This window comes from Solanum verrucosum, unplaced genomic scaffold (genome assembly GCF_900185275.1).
Source record: "Solanum verrucosum unplaced genomic scaffold, falcon-dt-bn FXZP01000238.1, whole genome shotgun sequence".
Classification (NCBI taxonomy): Eukaryota; Viridiplantae; Streptophyta; class Magnoliopsida; order Solanales; family Solanaceae; genus Solanum; species Solanum verrucosum.
This window is the reverse complement of record NW_026020630.1, coordinates 3,040,629-3,060,343: the sequence shown is the minus strand read 5'-3', so window position 1 is coordinate 3,060,343 and position 19,715 is coordinate 3,040,629. Positions and strand designations below refer to the sequence as shown.

The following is a 19,715-nucleotide window of genomic DNA, read 5'->3' as shown; positions in this document are numbered from 1 at the left end:
GATATTTTGTAATTCGAAATATCCAACTAATTCGATAAAAATAAAATAAAATAAAATATCTAGACGTGTATACTCAAAAGCCAAATTTGAACATGTTTATATGGTATGTCAATAAATTACTCAAGACACTGCCACCAAATATAGTACATCTAAAAATAGAACCATTCTCCACATATCTCTCTGCTCTGTCCTTTCATCATCTCCTATTAACAGAAAGAAGAAAAAAACTAACCCCATTTCTCCATACTTTCAACTCTCTCAAAATCCATTAAAGGGTGTCCCATTTTTTCAGTTTCTTGAATTTCGTAAACCCTTTGTGTTTTTATAGCCATTTTCCTCTTTTTTTAATCCCCAACTCTTTGATCTTGCCGGAAAAAAGAACCCCATTTTCCGGCAGGTCAAAGGGGTGGTGGATTCATTCTTTTCTTGGAAATTTGAAATCTTTATGTGGTTGGGTGTTTGATTTTGATATACATTTGCTAAAAAGTGGAAAAAAATTTGAACTTTATACCAAATATAGAGATTTCAAGAATTGAGGGGAAATGGTGACTGAGGTGATTCCGGTGAGGAATCCGATAAGCACGGTGTTAGAGAGAGTTGGGGTTTATGGGTTTGTAGGGAATAACAACACTACAAAGAGATGTAATATTGAATTTCAAGATGAAAATAATACAATGGAAATGGTGCAGCTTGGTGCTGAAAGGACAAAAAATGTGCTTATTTTGATGAGTGATACAGGGGGTGGACATAGGGCTTCAGCTGAGGCAATTCGCGATGCTTTTCATTTGGAATTTGGGGATGAGTATAATGTAAAGTTTCAATCTTTCTGGTTTTCTAGCTATTTGATATGAAATAATGTGTTTGTTTGGAATTGTGAATCCCTTTGCTTTGAAATTCTATGTCGATTCGTGTTGTTCTATGTGCATTATTGTATCATTTGTCATATTGAGGTCTTGAATTTCCAATGATAAAGGCAAAGTTTTTTTCTTTGAAGTTTTGATTAGTTCTTGAAAGCTAAGGATATTATAATGTAAAGTACAATATAAAGTTATTATATTTCTGGTTTTCTGGTTTCCTGGCTGTTTGATCTGAATTACACTTTCTGTTACATTTCTTAGGTCTGGAATTGTGAATCCCATTAATCCCCTTTTCCATGTTGATTTGTGTTGTCCTATGTGTTGTTGAGCCATTTGTCATATTGAGGTATCGAATTTCCAATGATAAAGGCCAAGTTTTTTTCTTTTGAAGTTTTGATTAGTTCTTGAAGATTTAGGATATTACATCGTAAAGTTATTATCTTTCTGGTTTTCTAGCTATTTGATCTGAATTGCTCTTTTTGTTGCATTTTTTTAGTTTGGAATTGTGAATCCCATTAATCCCCTTGCTTAGAAATTCCATGTGGATTCGTGTTGTCCTATGTGCAATATTGAGTCATTTTTCATATTGAGGTATTGAGTTTCCGTTTTCCAATGATAAAAACCAAGTTTTTTTCTTTGAAGTTTTGGCTAGTCTTGAAAGTTAAGGATATTATAATGTATAATATAAGTTTTATCCTTTTGGTTTTCTAGCTATATGATCTGAATTTCTCTTTTTATTGGATTTTTTTGTTTGAAATTGTGAATCCCCAAATCCCCTTGCTTAGAGATTTAATATTGATTCGTGTTGTCATCTCTACCTACAAGTTGTGTTTTTTTTTTGCGTTGATCTACATAATTTTCATGTTTATGGAGATCCCATCTGGTTAAATACTTCTCCGGCATAAATTTTTACTTGTTAAGTTTAACAATTTAGTTACTACAGTTTTTCCCTCCCATGGTATGACATTCCTAATGAAATATTTATTGGACATACTGCAAATTCATATTTCGATTTGGTAATGTCAGATGTGTTCAATTGTTGTAGGTTTTTGTAAAAGATGTTTGGAAGGAATACACTGGATGGCCATTGAACACCATGGAACAACAATACAAGTTCATGGTTAAACATGTTCAGCTTTGGAGGGTTGCATTTCACGGCACATCCCCTCGTTGGATACACTCTGCCTATCTTGCTGCCATTGCCGCCTTTTACGCCAAGTATAGTTCCTTCTTTGTTTTCAAAAATTGTGGATGTTTGATACTTCCACTTTAAATTTGTTTGTCTAGTTTTGACTAGGCGCGATGTTTAAGAAAGTAATGAAAACTTTTGAATCTTGTTGTTTCAAACGAAAGATATGTAGAATGTACTCAAGTGTTCTTTAATTTTGTGGTCTTAAACATGCCACATGAAAAATTAGAACTAAAGAGGTGCCAGACATTCTTTCTGAAACATACTAAAAAATAAAGTAATACAAACAAATTGAAATGGAGGGAGTATTCTTTAGCGTGATAACCTATGACTTCTGTTATTTTCTAAATGATTTTCCTTTGATACGCCAGCTAGGTTAGCACATCATAAATTCATCATTTTCAATTATAGTACTGTATTTTGAATGCATTTGACAGTTTTTGATCATTTCTTTAATGCTTCATATCTTATCATTTTGTCAATACCGACTTGTCTTGTTTGTTAAGAAAAATTTCTGACCTGGTTGCTTGAGTTTCATATCTAATTATTGATTTGTGAAAATGAAGGGAGGTGGAGGCTGGCCTGATGGAGTACAAGCCAGACATAATCATTAGTGTTCATCCTCTTATGCAGCACATTCCTTTGTGGGTTCTAAAATGGCAAGGTCTACAAAAGAAAGTAATATTTGTCACAGTTATTACAGACCTCAGTACTTGCCACCGTACATGGTAAATTATCGAGTAACTTAATTTGGAGTTTGAATATATCTAACACTTTCTTGCTATGTTGCTTGGACTCTTCAAATATTCCGCTAGGTGCATGTTAGATCATCCAAAAGTAGTGCATTTTTGGAGGATCCAACATGGGTGCAGTGACATTTTTGGAGAGTCCAGACAATTTAGCTTTCATGTCAAATATGTAGTTTAACTGGTATCTTCTTTCGAATGATAGGTTTCATCCTGGGGTCAATCGATTGTACTGCCCCGCTGAGGAGGTAGCAAAGAGGGCTTTATTTGATGGATTGGAAGAATCTCAAACACGCGTTTTCGGGTTGCCTATTCGTCCCTCTTTTTGTAGAGCAATATTTACCAAGGTGAATGTTTCATTCATTTACAACAGAATTACAGTCCTTTGAATCCATGTTTCATTTTTACTTTTTCTTATTGTTTTCTCAATACTTGCTATAGGATGACCTCAGAGTAGAGCTAGAGATGGATCCCACATTGCCGGCAGTGTTGCTGATGGGCGGGGGTGAAGGGATGGGACCAGTGAAAAAAACTGCAAAGGCTCTCGGAGAAGCTCTTTTCGATAAAGAAATGGAGAAACCTATTGGTCAAATGGTTGTCATATGTGGACGCAATGAAGAGCTAGCTTCCACATTACAATCACTCGAATGGAACATCCCAGTCAAGGTAAAGCAGAATTAGATTCTTGGAGTATGAATGCGCCTTACAAAACTACGTTAACACCTCAGCTTTACTTGACAATCGAAAAATATTTTGAATATTTTTTCTTCTTGCTATCTAGATTAAAGGATTTCAGAAACAGATGGAGAAGTGGATGGGCGCTTGCGACTGCATTATCACAAAGGTATGTCGATGCACTCCTATTTTAGCATTACTATGAAGGGGCAGAGTTAGCACTTCAGTTATTACGGGTTCAGCTGAACTTGGTAGTCTTGGTCCAAACTCTGTATTTGTACTAAATATCCATTGAATATGTACAAATATTAATTTAGAACCCAATAACTTGGAAGGGACTAGAACTCCGAACCCATAAGCTTCAACTTCTGGCTTCGCTTTTGTTGCCGTGTATTCTTTTTTGTGCATTGTTCACAATGTGGGACTAAATATTCAGTTATTTTCACCTGTAGGCTGGACCAGGTACAATTGCAGAAGCACTAATCAGAGGTCTGCCAATTATTCTCAACGACTACATTCCCGGACAAGTTAGTGAAACCAAAACATTGATTATTCGACTGCTAGCTATCGTAGTATAGCTGCTGTTATGACCGTGTTTACTGATTTACATTTCCGTTATGTATTTGCAGGAAAAGGGAAATGTTCCATACGTTGTGGACAATGGAGCTGGTGTTTTCACACGAAGCCCCAAGGAAACAGCACGAATTGTTGCAGAGTGGTTTAGCACCAAAGAGGATGAGCGCAAAACTATATCAGAGAATGCGCTTAAACTTGCACAACCTGATGCAGTTTTTGACATCGTGAAGGACATCCATGAGCTCGCATGCCAGAGAGGTCCTCTCGCCAACATTCCTTATGCGTTCACGTCTTCATTTTCAAGCTTAGTTTAAACCAGATATATAGATTCTTTTTTTCTTTTTTACTACAAGGTCTAAGATTTGTTCCAGTAGGATATTATGTAAGGTAGGTTCAATGATCTCACTCTTTAGCCATAAACGCTTGGCGTGCTCATTGTAATCTGTAGATTTTGAAAAATTCCGATCCTTGGTTAGTCGGAGAAAAAGGAAATTTAAAACGAGATGAGAACGAGGGAGCTGTGATAAAAATGCAGAAATTGGATGAAGTTTCATATATTTTAGAGTGTTGAAATCTTCTTCTTTAGTATTAAGATTGCTTGAAGGACCTGTATGAGGTTGCTTCAGATATTTCACTTGTCCAGCAAATTTGATTTGTATTGAATATATTGCTTAGTTTTTTTCTTTCTTTTTGAGATTACTTGTGTTATTAAACTGAGTATGTTATTGTTGATTACATAGACAAACACTCAAACTTTACCTATGTTGGCAAGTAAGCACCCCAACTTTGAGAGTGCACATCTAGACACTGGTCTCAATTGAGAACTAAACACTCCAACTCGTTCCCGGCTTGCTTTCTCTCTTCTCTTCTCTTGCAGTTGGTAGTTAACCGTAAGTTTAGGTAGAAAGAACAACCAGTGTCAATGAAATGAATTCCATTGAACTCTTCCTTTACATGAAGACAATGCCATGTAGAATGTTAACATTAATTAAAGAGTTGGCAAGATAAAAAAAGAGAGTAAGGAGATATTTATTTTTAAACAAACTAAAAAAGGAAAGTAAGACAAGTAAATTGAAATAGAGGAAGTATGAATTATACATAATAATATCATGCATTTCGTGGCCATTTTAATTTAAGGAAAAACTACCTAACCAGACAAACATCCCTACCATATCTACTAAATCTCCCTATACTTTAAAATAATTACATGTACTCTAAACTAATTACATAATCACTTATCTCTCCTCTCCTTTCTCTCTCTCTGGCTCTCTCCTTCTCTCTCTCTCCCTCACTCTTTCCTTCTTTCTCTCTCCCTCGCTCTCTTCTTCTTTCTCTCTCCCTCGCTCTCTCTATCCCTCTTTATGCACGGATACACTATCACTTATCTCTCCTCTCCTTTCTCTCTCTCTGGCTCTCTCCTCACTCTTTCCTTCTTTCTCTCTCCCTCGCTCTCTTCTTCTTTCTCTCTCCCTCGCTCTCTCTATCTCTCTTTATGCACGGATACACTGAGGAATGTATCAGTGCATTTTTTTATGCAAGATACATGTATACACTAAATATTTGATGCCAAATATACTGATGAAATTGATATGGGATATATGAGATGAAATTAATATCGGATACACTAGATGAAATTGATTTTGGATATATATATATATATATATATATATATATATATAGAGAGAGAGAGAGAGAGAGAGAGAGAGAGAGAGGCAAGTGATACATGAGAGTTGTGAGCGGGAGAGCCAATGTATTCCAAATACATGCAAATCACGCTTGAATATAATGTATCTAAAACAAATTACACCTAATTTTACCTGCATGTATCTGGCAAAAAAAAGTGGTGGAGAGGATAATTTGTTTAAATATTATGTCTGAACGTAATTATGACCTAAACTAGCGGGATTTGTGTTGTTCCCTCTTTAATTTAAGGAGTTAAATTGAGCGGCTATTTGGGTCAATTCTTCAAATATAATTTAGAGCCCATTTAACTAGAAAGCCTATGGCCCAACTGAAAACTCCTCCTAGCAGGCCTAAATAAACATCAAATGGACCCGAAATCAAACTGTTTTCAGTCTGTTAATTCTCATCAACCTTCTTTCCCGGTGCCGGCCGCCGGAGATCACCAGAGCACTTCACCGTTCAATTTCTCCACCAAATCAAACTGTGAGTTTAATTCATTGTAATTTCTACTAATCAGTGTTATCTCGAAGAATTTCTTGAAGATATCCCAAACTGCATATGAGCTAAAAATTCAATCTTCAATGTTATTACTTTCTTTTACTTCGATGTGTGATATATGCCATATGTTAATTGCAGCTTCGAATTGTTCTTGAATCAATTAGCGCGATTCAAATTGTGATTTCTGTTGCAAATTCCTTACATTTCCCCCCAATAATCTGCAACAACAGCAACAACATATCCGGTCTAATCACACCAAGTGGGATTTGAGAGGGTAGAGGTAGAGAGAGACTGTTTCCAATAGACCGAAAAGATAGTCCAAAGCAGAAGTAATTGAAGTACAAAAAATATCACATAGTAAAAAAAAAAGTAGATAGTAACTACAACAAAATAATATGAAAGTCGAAACTCCCTAGTTATCTACAATGTTAAAAAAAATGAATTTTAGTATATTGGATTATAATGATGTTTGTCTTCCATAATTCATATCTTAAAATTGTGATGATATACTAAATTGTGTTTGAGCAGTGAGATATTTATCATCAGGGTTTTTTTTTTTTTGGCTTTTTAAAAATGTTTTAGTCAGGCTTAATGTGGGTACAATTTTAAGTTATAAGTAAAGGTCATTAAATTTATCGAATTGACTTTTCGTTGATGTGTTTTTTCATTGAGATTCAATCCAAACCGTGATGCTATTTTCTTGTTTCTGTATGGGTTTGGTTCATCTTTTTAGGTTTATGCTCTATTCTAGTTAAATATCCTCCCTGATTTGGATTTGACACTGGGTGGGAAAAAAAAAGAAATGTTTTCTAGAATATAAGTCATTGTCTGGCAATCAAGCATCGAAAAATCCCCCTTAAAAAGGAAACTCTGCTTAGTTTTTCTCCGTTTGTCCATTTGAAATCCCCCCTTCAATATTTTTCTCTGTTATTTTGACGTGTAATATGTACGATAATGTTAATTGCAGATTCGAATTGTTGAATGTTATTTGGAAATTGTAAATGGGTGATATAGATGATATCACAAAGGAGAAGAGAGTAGTTTTTGTGACCGTGGGGACAACTTCTTTTGATGCTCTTGTAAGAGCAGTGGATACTCCGGAAGTTAAGAATGAATTGTTCAAGAAGGGTTACACCGATATTCTGATTCAAATGGGGCGAGGATCGTACATCCCCACAAAGGTAATTTGACATTTCTCTTGATATTTGTTTTTTTCCTGTAAGCACATTTGTAGTAAAAAGTTAAGTTTTTCAGTTTCTACTTCGATTGTGGATCCAAAAGATGTCCTTCCTTAAGGAAAAAGTAGAAGAAAAAGGGCTATTGTGGGATGGATAGGATCACTCCTCCCTTAATCAGAGGTATCGAGTTCGAGCTTTGAGAATTAAAAATATCCTAGTTCCCTTTTAAATGGGCCTTAAGCGCCAGGAATATGGATTAGTCGATCCCCAAAGTGGGTATCGGGAGGAAACCAACAACAAAAATAAATAAAAATGCAAAGAAAGTTAGTTGCTTAATTAAGTGAAAGAACTATGAGTTCGTGAAACTTCGAGAAATGATGCAGAATTACGAATTTTCCAGGATTTGGGAAAAATTGCTGTTTGTTTTTGGTTTTCTTGCTGCAGAGAAAGTATAGGGTTCTTTTCTTTTGTTATATTACTGAAACATCTCCAAGGGCCAGTGAGTACCATTCAACACTCGGATGATGGACCGATTCCTCTACCCTCTTCCTCGTATATATCACCATTCGAAACTCGGTGGATGATTGACCCATCCCTCTACTCTTTTCCTCTTAAATACCAGGCTGTCTGCAGCAAGGTTCCAACAGGTGATGTTCGTCGCCTAACCCACACATCACATGTTGCTTTATTACTACATGTTAGTAAGTCTGCTTAACAAAGAAAACTGAAAGTTCTAAAGAATTTATGTTCGCATATGCTTGGATATGCAAGCTTTATTCCGAGTAATGACTAGACCTTAGCATGCTGAATTATTTAACTTGCCGAGATCCAATATGTGGTTGCCAAGTCTCAACTTTGTCTTTGAAGGACAATAAAAATGAGAAATTTGGAAAGTGTGATGTGGCAATACATTTAGGTTCTTTTGGGTGCTCACATCTCATTAAAACTTACTGACCCTATTAATTTTATGCTTTGTCGCAATTTGATATGGAAACTCTTTTAAGCCGAAATGGAACACTTGTATGCACTCACTCACTTACACATAAGTACCTTTGCAAAATTTTCTCGGCTCACTCAACAATTCTTCTTTGCCAGGTAATAATTCATTTCTTTCTGGTCTTTTTTATTTTGCTGTAATCTTTCCAGGCATCTGCTGAAAATGGTTTCCCAGCTCTTGACTACTTCACATTTTCATCAAGCATAGCTGACTATTTGAAGTCAGCATCACTTGTTATCAGCCATGCAGGTAATTCATGGTTGACAATGACCTTAGCTTTATACATTTAAGGGGTCGTTTGGTTGTTGGTTAGAGTTAAGCATGTATTGGAAATGTAAGGATTAGTTATACAGGGTTTAGTTATTTCATTTTAATAGCGTATACCTGTTTTATTTATGTGGGGTTGTAAAATAATAACCAAACTCCATACTTGGTGATCTAATTTTAGACAAAACAACTAAAATGCTATCGAACATGGTATTAGCTATGCTTATCTTAATACATGATTTACTCCCTTCCTAACCACAGCAACAAAACACCACTTACTATATGACGTTGGCACTTCCTTTTGTGTTTGTTTTTAGGGTCTCCTTGACTTCTCTTCCTCTATTCTCCCTTCTACTCGGATCAGCGCAACTAGCCTTTCGGATATCATTATTTCATTAAAATGTGCATATATTAGCCCTGACTAGGGAAATTAACCCATAGATCTAGATACTAGTTGTATGATGCCAAAACCCAAATACTGTTCCAATGGTCACAATAACTGACACAGAATCATTGGGGGAGTCGGATTTCCAAGCATGTTGAAATGTCTGTTTTCTTCAACACGTCTATCTCATGATGTGATGTAATGTCAACCTCTGCTTGCAAATGTTTTCGGCTGCTATTGCTTGTGGCCTCATAAGACATATGATTGGGTGAAAAGTTCATGCACTTCGTTTCTGAGCAGAAGCTGAACCAGACATTGAAGCTTATGGTTTCAAGATTTTTGTCCTTTTGAGTTATGGAGTTCTAAAGTAATAATTTGTAAAACTTGTTGTGAATAGGGAAAACAACCGATATTTCTTGTCATTATAGGACTTCAAAAGTTGCAAGGCTAAGGCTATGTAATCACACATTTGAGTACTGCAGGTTCAGGGAGCATATTTGAGACATTACGACTGGGCAAACCGTTAATAGTGGTAGTCAATGAGGATCTAATGGACAACCATCAAAGCGAGCTTGCAGAAGAACTGGCTGAGAGAAAACATTTGTATTGTGCTCATCCACAAACATTATACAAGACTATATCGGATATGGATCCGGGGTCTCTTGTTCCATATCAACCAGGTGACGCGAAACCAGTTGCTGAACTTATTTATAGATATTTAGGTTTCCCAGAGGATTGATGAAACTTATTGTTCTGTAGTTGACATGAAGTGAAGCTCAATTGTATGTGATTTATACAGCATAATCTTTATCCTCAAATATTCTGTTATATTTGTTTCTAATGATATTTTTTGTGTTTGAGGAAATCTTACATTATGGTACATGCATGCACCAAAGTAATGTGCTTTTAACATAGGCATAATACATAAATGTGCCATTTAGCTTGACTTCAGCGGACACTTATGCTCTCTAGCTTTGAGTGTGGACAAGTAGATAGTTAAACTTGTGTAGAATTGAACAAGTAGACAACAAATCCTACGTGACATATTACACGTAAGACACCAGGTAGGATGCAAATTGTCATATAGGACACATGTGTCTACTTATTTAACTTTATACAAGTTACCGTGCCTACTTGTACACACTCAAAATTGGAGGGCATAAATATCAGTTGAATTCAAGTTAACTAGCACGTTTATGTTATTATACCTTAATATTTCTTCCTAATATACTAATAATAACTGTGTTTTAATCTTTTTATTGACATTATCAATATAACACATATAGTTTGAATTCAAAATAGTAAATGTTTACTAGCCAAATAAAAAGATTATCAATTATTCAGCAAGACCACATATATATGGACAAACAAATTATTAGCATGCCCATACTACATGTGAGCAACAATTATTATGCCCATATAACATCAGGGCCGGCTCTATGCTTTAAAAAATAAGGCCTTTGCCTTAGGCCCCCAAATTTCGGGGGCCCCAAATTTTTGTCAAAAATAAATTATGTGTTAAATTTTTTTTAGAAAAATTAATTATTTATGATAAAAAGTATAATTTTTTTTAAAATAAATTATTTTATCCACTTTAACATCTTTTGTACTTTGTTACAAATAAGAATTAACAATGAAAAGTGTAGAACAAAGTGAATTACAAATTCTTTTTTATTTCTTTTTAAATTTTAGTTTCAAGCATTACTCTAAGCATATTAAAATGAGATATACCAAGTCATCAACTTTTTGAGTCAAATTCTATGATTCTAAACTTCTAACTCTTATCTTTATTTAATATTTATCAACTTATTACTTATATCATTATGTTAACAATGCATATAATAATTGTCTCACTTAAAAGATGTTTTTCAATGTTGTGTTGATAAAATCTTACCTAAAACTAGTAACTCAAAAAATCATATTAAGTACTAATAATTTTCATCTTAATAGTGTAATTTTTTTTTTTGAATAAATACATATATGAAGTGTATTTATATTTTAGGCCGCGAATTGAAATTTCGCTTTAGGCCCCCAATTACGTTGAGCCGCCCCTGTATAACATATACCAGCAAAAAATTATATACCCGATATTCAGATCAATCCATAAGAAATATGACAAATATCTTTATAATTATTGTTGAACAACTATCCGAAATAACTTTTCTATTTTCATGAGTTAAATATGAGATTTGTATATTATGTACCTAAGGCTTCACTTGTGAAATGAGATTTGCATGTTATGTACCTAAGGCTTTACTTGTGCAGGGCGGCTTAACATAATTGAGGCCTAAAACGAAATTTCAATTCGAGGCCTAAAATATAAACACACTTCGTATATGTATTTATTCAAAAATATTTTTCTTACACCATTTAGATGAAAATTATTAGTAGTATTTAATATTGTTTTTTAAGTTATTAGTTTTAGGTAAGATTTTATCAACTCAACATTGAAAAACATGCTTTCAGTGATGCAATTATTATATGAATTGTTAATATAATTCTATAAGTAATAAGTTGACAAATATTAAATAAAGATAAGAGTTAGTAACATAAGTAATAAGTATACTGAAGATGTTATTATTATCGTTTCTATAAATATTCTTTATCACTAAATTATAGTTAATAATTAATACATGTGTCACCTTAATATTAACTTAATTATAATATATTAGTATAATTTCATGTAAACATGGAGTGCAAAATTATTTTACTTGTACCCTTCATGTGAGCTACACTAAGTATGGGCAAAGCTCATGCCTCATATAATTCTTTCTTTTTCAGAGAATATGACAAAGAATTTCATTTTTGAAAAAGTAAATATTACTTCCATTTATCATATGAAGGCACAAATTTAAACAATTATGTTTGCTTCATGATGGGCAAAATATAATAATTATGCCATTATTATCACATCTACAATAGAAACAAACAGTTTCTTTTAAAAGAAACCAATCTGTTGTCAGAATAATTCACAAAAGAAATCACTTTAAACAAACTTCCCATCCCACTGGAATTTTAAAATAGATTTAAATTTCAGTACAAAAAAACAAATAAAACTAGATCTTAAAACTGGTTGATTTATACTTATCGCAATTTGATCTGGACATCACTGTTATTAAAAAATAATAATTAGATTATACTTTCCCGTCTCAATATAAGCGTTCTTTTTCATCAGTCTAAAAAAAGAGTGTTTCTTTTTATCTTTAGTAAGTTTTTAAACCACAAAAATTAAGATTTAAGTTGATTTTAAAGGGAAAAAAATTTAAAATCAACAAGGGCAAATTATGTAATTAAATGTATGAAATCCCCTATGTGAGTGAGATATAAGACTTCCCGTCATAAATTTAAACTAAATCAAACCACAATATAAATACAAAATATCTTTTAAAAAAAATAAAAATACAAAATATCTAGTCGGAAACCAAAAAAAAAAATCTTTTGAAAAAAAACAAGAAGAAAGAGACATCCCATCCCATCCAATAACTGACTGAGACAACACAACTTAATTCAACAAGTTACACCCCACACTTTTAAAGAACTTATATATATATGTCTCGTGCCTTAAAAAGAATTTATGCCCTATTAGACGTAAGTTATTTTTAAAATACAAAAATTAAAGACCAGTTTATTTAAAGTACAAATCGTGCAATTAAATGTATGAAATTCCTTTTGTCATGAGGGAATCCTTTTAACTCACAATATAAATCTTCTCAACACAAATATAAATTGAATCAAAATTTAATATAAATATAGAACATCGAATTGAAAATAAAAAAAGAACATACAAAGAAAGTGACATTCCATCCAATAATTGACTGAGACAACACATTTTGAATGATCCAATCTTGCGCCATATCAAGCTGCTATCTTTACTCATCATTCTTATTTTCTACTTATACTCAAAGTTTACTCATCAAATAAACAATTCTATTTCAATAATAATAATAATACTAACAATACCAAAAAATAAACAACTTACCAATATTTTCACTTCAATTCCCTAGCTAGCTTGTGATTAATTTCAATTTTTCAAGGTACTTTTCTTTATCACTTTCATGTTGTTCAAATGCAAATTCATGAACTTAAGTTATATACGCTGACAGTATAAATAAGAACGGACACAAAAAGGTACAAGTGAACTCCCTTTGTTGAAAAAACAACTCTTCCTACGTTTCAGTTTGTTTGTCTTACTTCCCAATTTAGTCTGCTCGATAAGGCATGAGTTCTAGTATCATGAGTGTTTCCTCATAGGAACGTCCGCGAATTTGATCAATTATATTTTGTCATTTGTCAACAAACATAGATATATATGTTCACCTAAGCATATACTTTGATTTTTTTTCTTCTTTAACATAAGGTTTGCCTTTCAAATTTTCCGTTTTTAATAACTACATTGGTTTGCTCTGGATGCAGTGAATCGTTAATTGGTTTCGTTGAAATATTGTTACTTGAGAGGAGGCAATGTTGCTTCATCTTTTCTTTTCATTGTTCGTGTTTTTGACATTGACAGACAATGGAAATGCTGGTGTAACGAGTTCATTTGTTCGTAGTGAGTTTCCAGCTGTTGATATCCCTCTTGAAAATGAAGTGTTTGCAGTTCCTAAAGGTTACAATGCTCCACAACAAGTAAGTTACTTTACCTTTTGTTCTGTTTTGATCTTCTATGAGGTAGTGTGTTTAGTTTTTGTGTAGCATCTTCGCGAACTTGATATAATATGCTCAATTCGAGTATAGCATGATTTATATAGCTCAGTGTCAAATTGCATACTGATAGTACAAAGTTGTGTATGATCATTGTTGTCATGGCTTAGGTTCAACTGTTAAGGTATTGTCCGTTTTGGCCCGACCCTTATGAGTCACCTCTAGGATTTTGGGCCTTGAGGTTTTGTGCAAAAGACGCCTCAACGGTTGAATCCTGAACTTGCCTTTATATGACCATTAAGGTAACTAACTTTCCCTTTCCTTTTCGATATGGGATTTGCCTAAGGCAAGTGTTGTGGAAGATCATGGGGTAACTAGCACACAATCACACAATCAAAGCAAATAGAGAAGAGAATATAACACAAGGATTTAATGAGGTTTGGCCAAGCCGAGTCCTCTAGGCATTTAACAACAATCCCCCCTTTCGAGTTTAACCACTACTAGTTCTCATGTGCTGTTACAACTGTGTAGGTGATGATGAAATACATTGTAATATCGACAGCTGTACTCATAATCTTCGAGTGCAACGTTCTGTCTACTGTGGATAAAATGCAGTTTCTTATCTGTTTATGTGTCATCTAAAATGCTAATAACTTCATTCTATTATAGGTGCATATAACACAGGGTGACTATGAAGGAAAGTCTGTAATAGTCTCATGGGTTACGCCTGATAAACCGGGGTCTAGTGAAGTACGTTACGGATTATCTAAGGGAAAATATGATTTTACAGCTAAAGGATCATTCACAAACTACACATTTTACACCTACAAGTCTGGATATATACACAAGTGCTTTCTTAACGGACTTCAGGTAATAAAAACTCTTCGTTTTTATAGTTTTAGACAAGGAAAGAATCGCAATGTCATCTCTTCGTTTAAGTGTCATATACATTATGCTATTGTATTTGCATAAAGTACTGTCTAGTTTGATCAGTTATGTATTACCTCTGTTATAGTATGACACAAAGTATTACTATGAAATCGGAAATGGTGACTCTGCTAGAAACTTTTGGTTTGAAACTCCTCCAAAGGTTGATCCAGATGCTTCATACACATTTGGTATCATAGGTGAGTAGTTTATATATTTCATTTCCCATTTGTCTGAATTATACTTTACGACATAATGACGTTTGTGCACATCTGAACTCTTATCGTGTATTTTTCCACTATTGGTAGTTCAGTGTGTCATTATTAGTGTTCGTGTGTCGTTCTTTCCAGGTGATCTCGGACAGACATATAATTCTCTTTCGACTCTTCAGCATTACATGAATAGTGGAGCTAAGAGTGTCTTGTTTGTGGGAGATCTATCTTATGCGGACAGATATAAGTATCATGATGTTGGAGTCCGTTGGGATTCATGGGGCCGCTTTGTTGAACCAAGTACAGCATATCAACCGTGGATTTGGAATACTGGGAATCATGAGATAGAATATATGCCATATATGGTGAAGTCCTGCAACACAGCTCAAGTTCATATGCTTAACATAGTGTTGCTAAATTCTATATGCAGAATTATAGCAGTGTTTTAAAAAATCGACTGTTTCTTATTATGCACAGGGAGAAGTAACTATGTTCAAGTCGTATCTGTACAGATATCCGACACCATATCAAGCTTCAAACAGCACTAGTCCGCTTTGGTATTCCATCAGGAGGGCGTCTGCTCACATAATTGTGCTATCAACCTACTCTCCTTTCGGTAATTTATCTGTTCCTGTTTCATGATTCTTGTTTGTTTCTGTTGTTAGCTATTTTGACCTTGTCGATCTGAGGTACTTGTTGAGAATATAATTAAGTAAATGAAAACGTTTTCTCTCTAACAATTTAACCTCTGAGATGAGATGGTCACAGACTTCAACATGGTATCAGACCACACCACTCATTATTAGAAAGAATTTCCACGTACTTGGTCCACAAGGGAAGAAAGAATTAGGCCTACACATGAGAGAGCGTGTTGAGAATATAATCAAGTAAATATAAGTGCTCTCTCTCTAACAGCTTAAGCTTTTAGATGAGAGGGTCACACACTTCTTCAACAATGCTGATTTTATGATTTTCGCGAAGTTCTAACCTCTTCAGGTTTAGGATAAAGTAATCGTTCTTGATGTTCTTAAACGCGAAGTAACAACCTTAAGGCCCTTTTTTCGACGTTTATAGACATATCGAGAATTGTTGCGGAGTAAGCATTTGTTCCCACAGGTACTTAGTCTCTATGTTTTCTATAATGCAGTAAAATATACACCACAATGGAAGTGGCTGAGAGAGGAATTCAAAAATGTGGACAGAGAGAAAACTCCTTGGCTTATAGTTCTTATGCATGTTCCTATCTACAACAGTAATGTAGCTCATTTCATGGAGGGAGAAAGTATGAGATCCGTCTTCGAAGCATGGTTTATCGAACACAAAGTTGATGTGATCTTTTCTGGTCATGTCCACGCCTACGAACGATCAGTAAGTCACTTCATTTCATAGTACTGGTTTTCCTACTCGTCCTAGGACAAAGAAAAAAAAGAGAACAAACATGTAATACTCCTTCTATTTCAATTTGTTTGTCTGGTTTTGACTTGGCACGGAGTTTAAGAATGTAAATAAGTAATACTTTTGAATCTTGTGATCTTAAACTAAAAATACATAGAATGTACCAAAATGCCCTTTAATTTTGTCGTCTTAAACATGCCATATGGAAAGTTAGAATTAAAGAATTGCCAAAAAAGGAAAGAGACATTCGCTTTGAAACATACTAAAAAGGAAAGTAAGACAACGAACAAAATGAAACGGAGGGACTGAGGGAGTATGTATCTTATGAACTATAAGAGAGTTGATAATATGCCTTCGTTTCCTTCTTCTGAAGTTGACAATGCTAACAATTTTCTTTCTCTTTTCCAGTATCGCATATCAAATATACACTTTAACATCTCGAGTGGTGATCCCTATCCCGTACCTGATGAAACAGCTCCAGTTTACATAACTGTTGGTGATGGAGGAAATAAAGAAGGTCTTGCTGCAAGGTAAGTTACATGTTATTGCAGAGAATCGCTCGTGAATGACATTACAATGTGCTCATTAGGTTAATAAACTAGGTTCATCTCGAGTACATGAATTCACTCGATCCATTTATTAGGATACATGTACTGCACTAGTAAGATTTTAGAAGAACACTTATAAATACGTATGTACTATAAACATATTGGGATACTTGGAGCAACGATCAAGTTGTCCCCGTGTGACCTATAGGTCATGAGTTTGAGCCGTGAACTCAGTAACTGATCCTTGCATTAGTGTATGCTTTCTACATCACACACTCCCTTGTGGTGTGGCCCTTCCTTGGACCCTGCGTAAATATGTGATGTTTCGTGCACCTTGCTTATGTGCTTCAACTGCCTTATAACTTCTTAAATTGCTCTAGAACTATAGATTCATTTGTTTATTTCTGCAGATTTAGAGATCCTCAACCAGATTACTCTGCGTTCCGCGAATCCAGTTATGGTCATTCTACACTAGAGATTAAGAACAGAACACATGCATTCTACCATTGGAACAGAAATGACGATGGAAAGAAAGTTAAAATCGACTCATTCGTGTTACACAATCTGTACTGGTCAGTATGATCTTCCTACCTTTGCAGAATATATTTCATCTGGAGAATCTGAATTGAATTTTCCTTTTAACTTACTGTAGTAGATAATCTGTCTTATTTTCCGAGGACTAATCTCACTTACTATGGACAAATATCAGTAGTGTTATCATTTAGGCGATTTTTTTCACATTGTCAGTATATAAAGGTTAAACTCACGCGATTTATGGTCATGCAGGGGACAGAATCATCAGCAGAGAAAGTCGAATCAATATCGTCTCCGTTCACTCATTTTAAACAGGGCTTCAACTGCACAACTGTGAGAACATATTTCTGCAACTTGCTCTCAACTTAGTTGCAGTTTTATGGCCATATAGATTAATATCCCAATGGCAACTAATAAGTTTGAATATCTATTTGCTTTCTTGGACTATTTGGCTAATTACTTGAGCCGAGGGTTTATCAAAAAAGGTGTGCGTACACACTACCTTTCCCAGACCTTAGTTGTGGGATTATACGGGGTATGTTATTGGACTATTTGGCTAAATTTCCACCAAATATTTATCATTCAAATAAGAATTTGTGCTGTTCGCTGCATCATTTCAGTTTCTGAAGAATTATTTTATTTGAATATTCACAATGCATTTACTTAATTTATTTTATTCTAGTTTTAGAAGATGAATGTTCCTTCAGAATATTTAATAGGCTAGTTTTTAGTTTTTCTTTTGAGAAAAATCTTACCCGCCATCAAAGGTTGTGGTGAAGCAGTAAATACTCATTCACCCTTAAAAAAAGGTCTCGGATTTGACCTATGGATATGGAGTCTTCTTTGATAAGGAGCGTTTTACTCCCCTAAAGTGAAACTTCCCAGCATGAATCCGAATTAGTCAGACCCAAAGCAGGTATCGAGTGGGAAACCAAAAAAGAAAAAAATCTACTTTTAGATGAGATGATCCATCACACTTGGTATCATAGTAGGTAGAGGTCCCTAGTTCGAGTCTCTATGCCAACCATTATCAAAACAAAGAAAATTCACATCCTTGGCCCATTAAAAACGAATCAAGCTCACACACGAGAGGTTGTGTCGAAGACATCATTGGGTAAATAAAAATGTGCTCAGATAGTCACACACTTCAACGAATGAAAAATTGTCATATAGCCAAGGCTAAAAAGAGAGTTGCTAGTAGTACATAATAACTTCAACTAGAAAAATTACTCAATTTTTATTCTTGTCCAGCTTCAACTTCAGCTTCTCTTCAAAAGTTTCACAGCTTTACAGTATCTCTCTTCTGTTATTATTAAATCATGTACAGAAAATATTCGATTATACGTGCTGTCGTTCCCAGTCTATTAGGGAATCAAAGAAATTTTACTCCCTGTACAAAACTAACAAGAATGTAAAACTGAAGTTTGATGTTCATCATTGGTAGTCTCTGTATATTGGCTGTGGATTCCATTTGAGATGCAAGTTCAGTTTCCCTGATTTAGCCTCGGCTAATTCGTACGTGTCTTTGTATTCACCTTCCATTAGAACCCTTGTTAAAGTCAGTATGCATCTTCCCATGAAATCCTGTGAAGAAAGTTGGAAGAATTCGAAAAATGAATCAATACAATAGTCAAGAAATATGATATGACAAAGGTACTCTCCGAAATTTATATATACTTGCACGTAGGGGTGTTAAATGCGCGAGTTAGGCTAAATTTGGCCGGGTCAAAATGAGTTGCCCGCTCAAAGAAAACTTGACTGAGATGGGCAGGATCAAGATGAGCTAAACAATGGACCATAGGCCAACACGCCCATTACATGAGCGCTTTTCCAATGCTTAATGATATATTGGCATTATTGTTTAGCTCATTGTTTACTAATGATGTTAAACAAGTAATGGGCGTGTTGGGCTATGAGGTTATGTAAAGATACTAATGATGTTAAACAAGTGCTTGATGATATATTGCGTGAGGACCAAAAATTGTCATCGGATAATCATATGGAACTTATTCAAGGGGCAGATACTCTTACCTTTCCAAACGTGTCATGGTCCCAGACTTCCAGCATTAGCATGTCATGTAATCCGTCCTCAACAACAAAGTCAAAAGTTTGATTCCATACCGGGTTTAGACTTTCATTTACAACCTAAGGGAAACAGATAATAAACGTTAGAATTTTTTTTTGGGATGTGATGATCAGCATCATATAAAATTAGATGAGCTAAGATGTTGTGACATGAACACTGAAAATTCATATAGCCAACCCTAACTTGCTTTGGATTGAGGTGTAGTTATTGTTAGTACCATTCAGCAAGATATCTAGTTATGAATGTTGATACTTGAGGCAAATTACTGTAAACAAGAATATACGAACTTGGTGGTTCCCATAGACTCAATATTAGTGGAGG

At 34.5% G+C, this 19,715-nt stretch overlaps 4 protein-coding genes across 9 annotated transcripts in view; 3 read left to right on the top strand and 1 right to left on the bottom strand.

Moving 5' to 3' along the window:
• The first annotated feature begins 177 nt into the window (after positions 1-177).
• Positions 178-4,494, top strand: LOC125811717 (monogalactosyldiacylglycerol synthase 2, chloroplastic-like). The gene is made up of 8 exons (XM_049491253.1): positions 178-809; positions 1,903-2,075; positions 2,613-2,774; positions 2,998-3,139; positions 3,234-3,458; positions 3,574-3,636; positions 3,920-3,994; positions 4,097-4,494. The coding sequence occupies exons 1-8, from the start codon at positions 543-545 to the stop codon at positions 4,355-4,357; spliced, it is 1,368 nt and encodes a 455-aa protein (XP_049347210.1). The 5' UTR covers positions 178-542; the 3' UTR covers positions 4,358-4,494.
• Positions 4,495-6,110: 1,616 nt separating this feature from the next.
• LOC125811603 (uncharacterized) lies at positions 6,111-9,895 on the top strand. Its single transcript, XM_049491124.1, has 4 exons — positions 6,111-6,209; positions 7,192-7,405; positions 8,549-8,648; positions 9,534-9,895. Exons 2-4 carry the CDS (start codon positions 7,226-7,228, stop codon positions 9,788-9,790), a joined length of 537 nt encoding a protein of 178 aa, XP_049347081.1. The 5' UTR covers positions 6,111-6,209; positions 7,192-7,225; the 3' UTR covers positions 9,791-9,895.
• Positions 9,896-13,291: 3,396 nt separating this feature from the next.
• On the top strand, positions 13,292-17,919 carry LOC125811802 (bifunctional purple acid phosphatase 26-like). The gene is made up of 9 exons (XM_049491345.1): positions 13,292-13,677; positions 14,362-14,562; positions 14,708-14,819; positions 14,970-15,196; positions 15,309-15,447; positions 15,979-16,199; positions 16,635-16,756; positions 17,185-17,346; positions 17,561-17,919. Exons 1-9 carry the CDS (start codon positions 13,513-13,515, stop codon positions 17,643-17,645), a joined length of 1,434 nt encoding a protein of 477 aa, XP_049347302.1. The 5' UTR covers positions 13,292-13,512; the 3' UTR covers positions 17,646-17,919.
• Positions 17,920-18,454: 535 nt separating this feature from the next.
• LOC125811947 (synaptotagmin-5-like) overlaps positions 18,455-19,715 on the bottom strand; it is a 64,718-nt gene continuing 63,457 nt past the window's right edge. For all 6 annotated transcript variants that reach the window (XM_049491496.1, XM_049491495.1, XM_049491494.1 and 3 more), the window contains 2 exons: positions 19,340-19,453; positions 18,455-18,892 (listed from right to left, as the gene is read on the bottom strand). In XM_049491496.1, the coding sequence (XP_049347453.1) occupies positions 18,743-18,892; positions 19,340-19,453 (264 nt within the window). In that variant the 3' untranslated portion in view covers positions 18,455-18,742. The remainder of the gene's footprint in view (positions 18,893-19,339; positions 19,454-19,715) is intronic.

Bases quoted from the DNA above. Each gene is read 5' to 3' on its own strand.
- LOC125811802 (XM_049491345.1), top strand. From the start codon at position 13,513: ATGTTGCTTCATCTTTTCTTTTCATTGTTCGTGTTTTTGACATTGACA. The intron at 16,200-16,634 runs GTAAGTCACTTC...TCTCTTTTCCAG, and splicing joins TCCACGCCTACGAACGATCA to TATCGCATATCAAATATACA. The intron at 17,347-17,560 runs GTCAGTATGATC...ATGGTCATGCAG, and splicing joins GTGTTACACAATCTGTACTG to GGGACAGAATCATCAGCAGA.
- LOC125811717 (XM_049491253.1), top strand. From the start codon at position 543: ATGGTGACTGAGGTGATTCCGGTGAGGAATCCGATAAGCACGGTGTTA. The intron at 2,775-2,997 runs GTAAATTATCGA...TTCGAATGATAG, and splicing joins AGTACTTGCCACCGTACATG to GTTTCATCCTGGGGTCAATC. The intron at 3,459-3,573 runs GTAAAGCAGAAT...CTTGCTATCTAG, and splicing joins AATGGAACATCCCAGTCAAG to ATTAAAGGATTTCAGAAACA.
- LOC125811603 (XM_049491124.1), top strand. From the start codon at position 7,226: ATGGGTGATATAGATGATATCACAAAGGAGAAGAGAGTAGTTTTTGTG. The intron at 7,406-8,548 runs GTAATTTGACAT...TAATCTTTCCAG, and splicing joins GATCGTACATCCCCACAAAG to GCATCTGCTGAAAATGGTTT. The intron at 8,649-9,533 runs GTAATTCATGGT...TGAGTACTGCAG, and splicing joins ACTTGTTATCAGCCATGCAG to GTTCAGGGAGCATATTTGAG.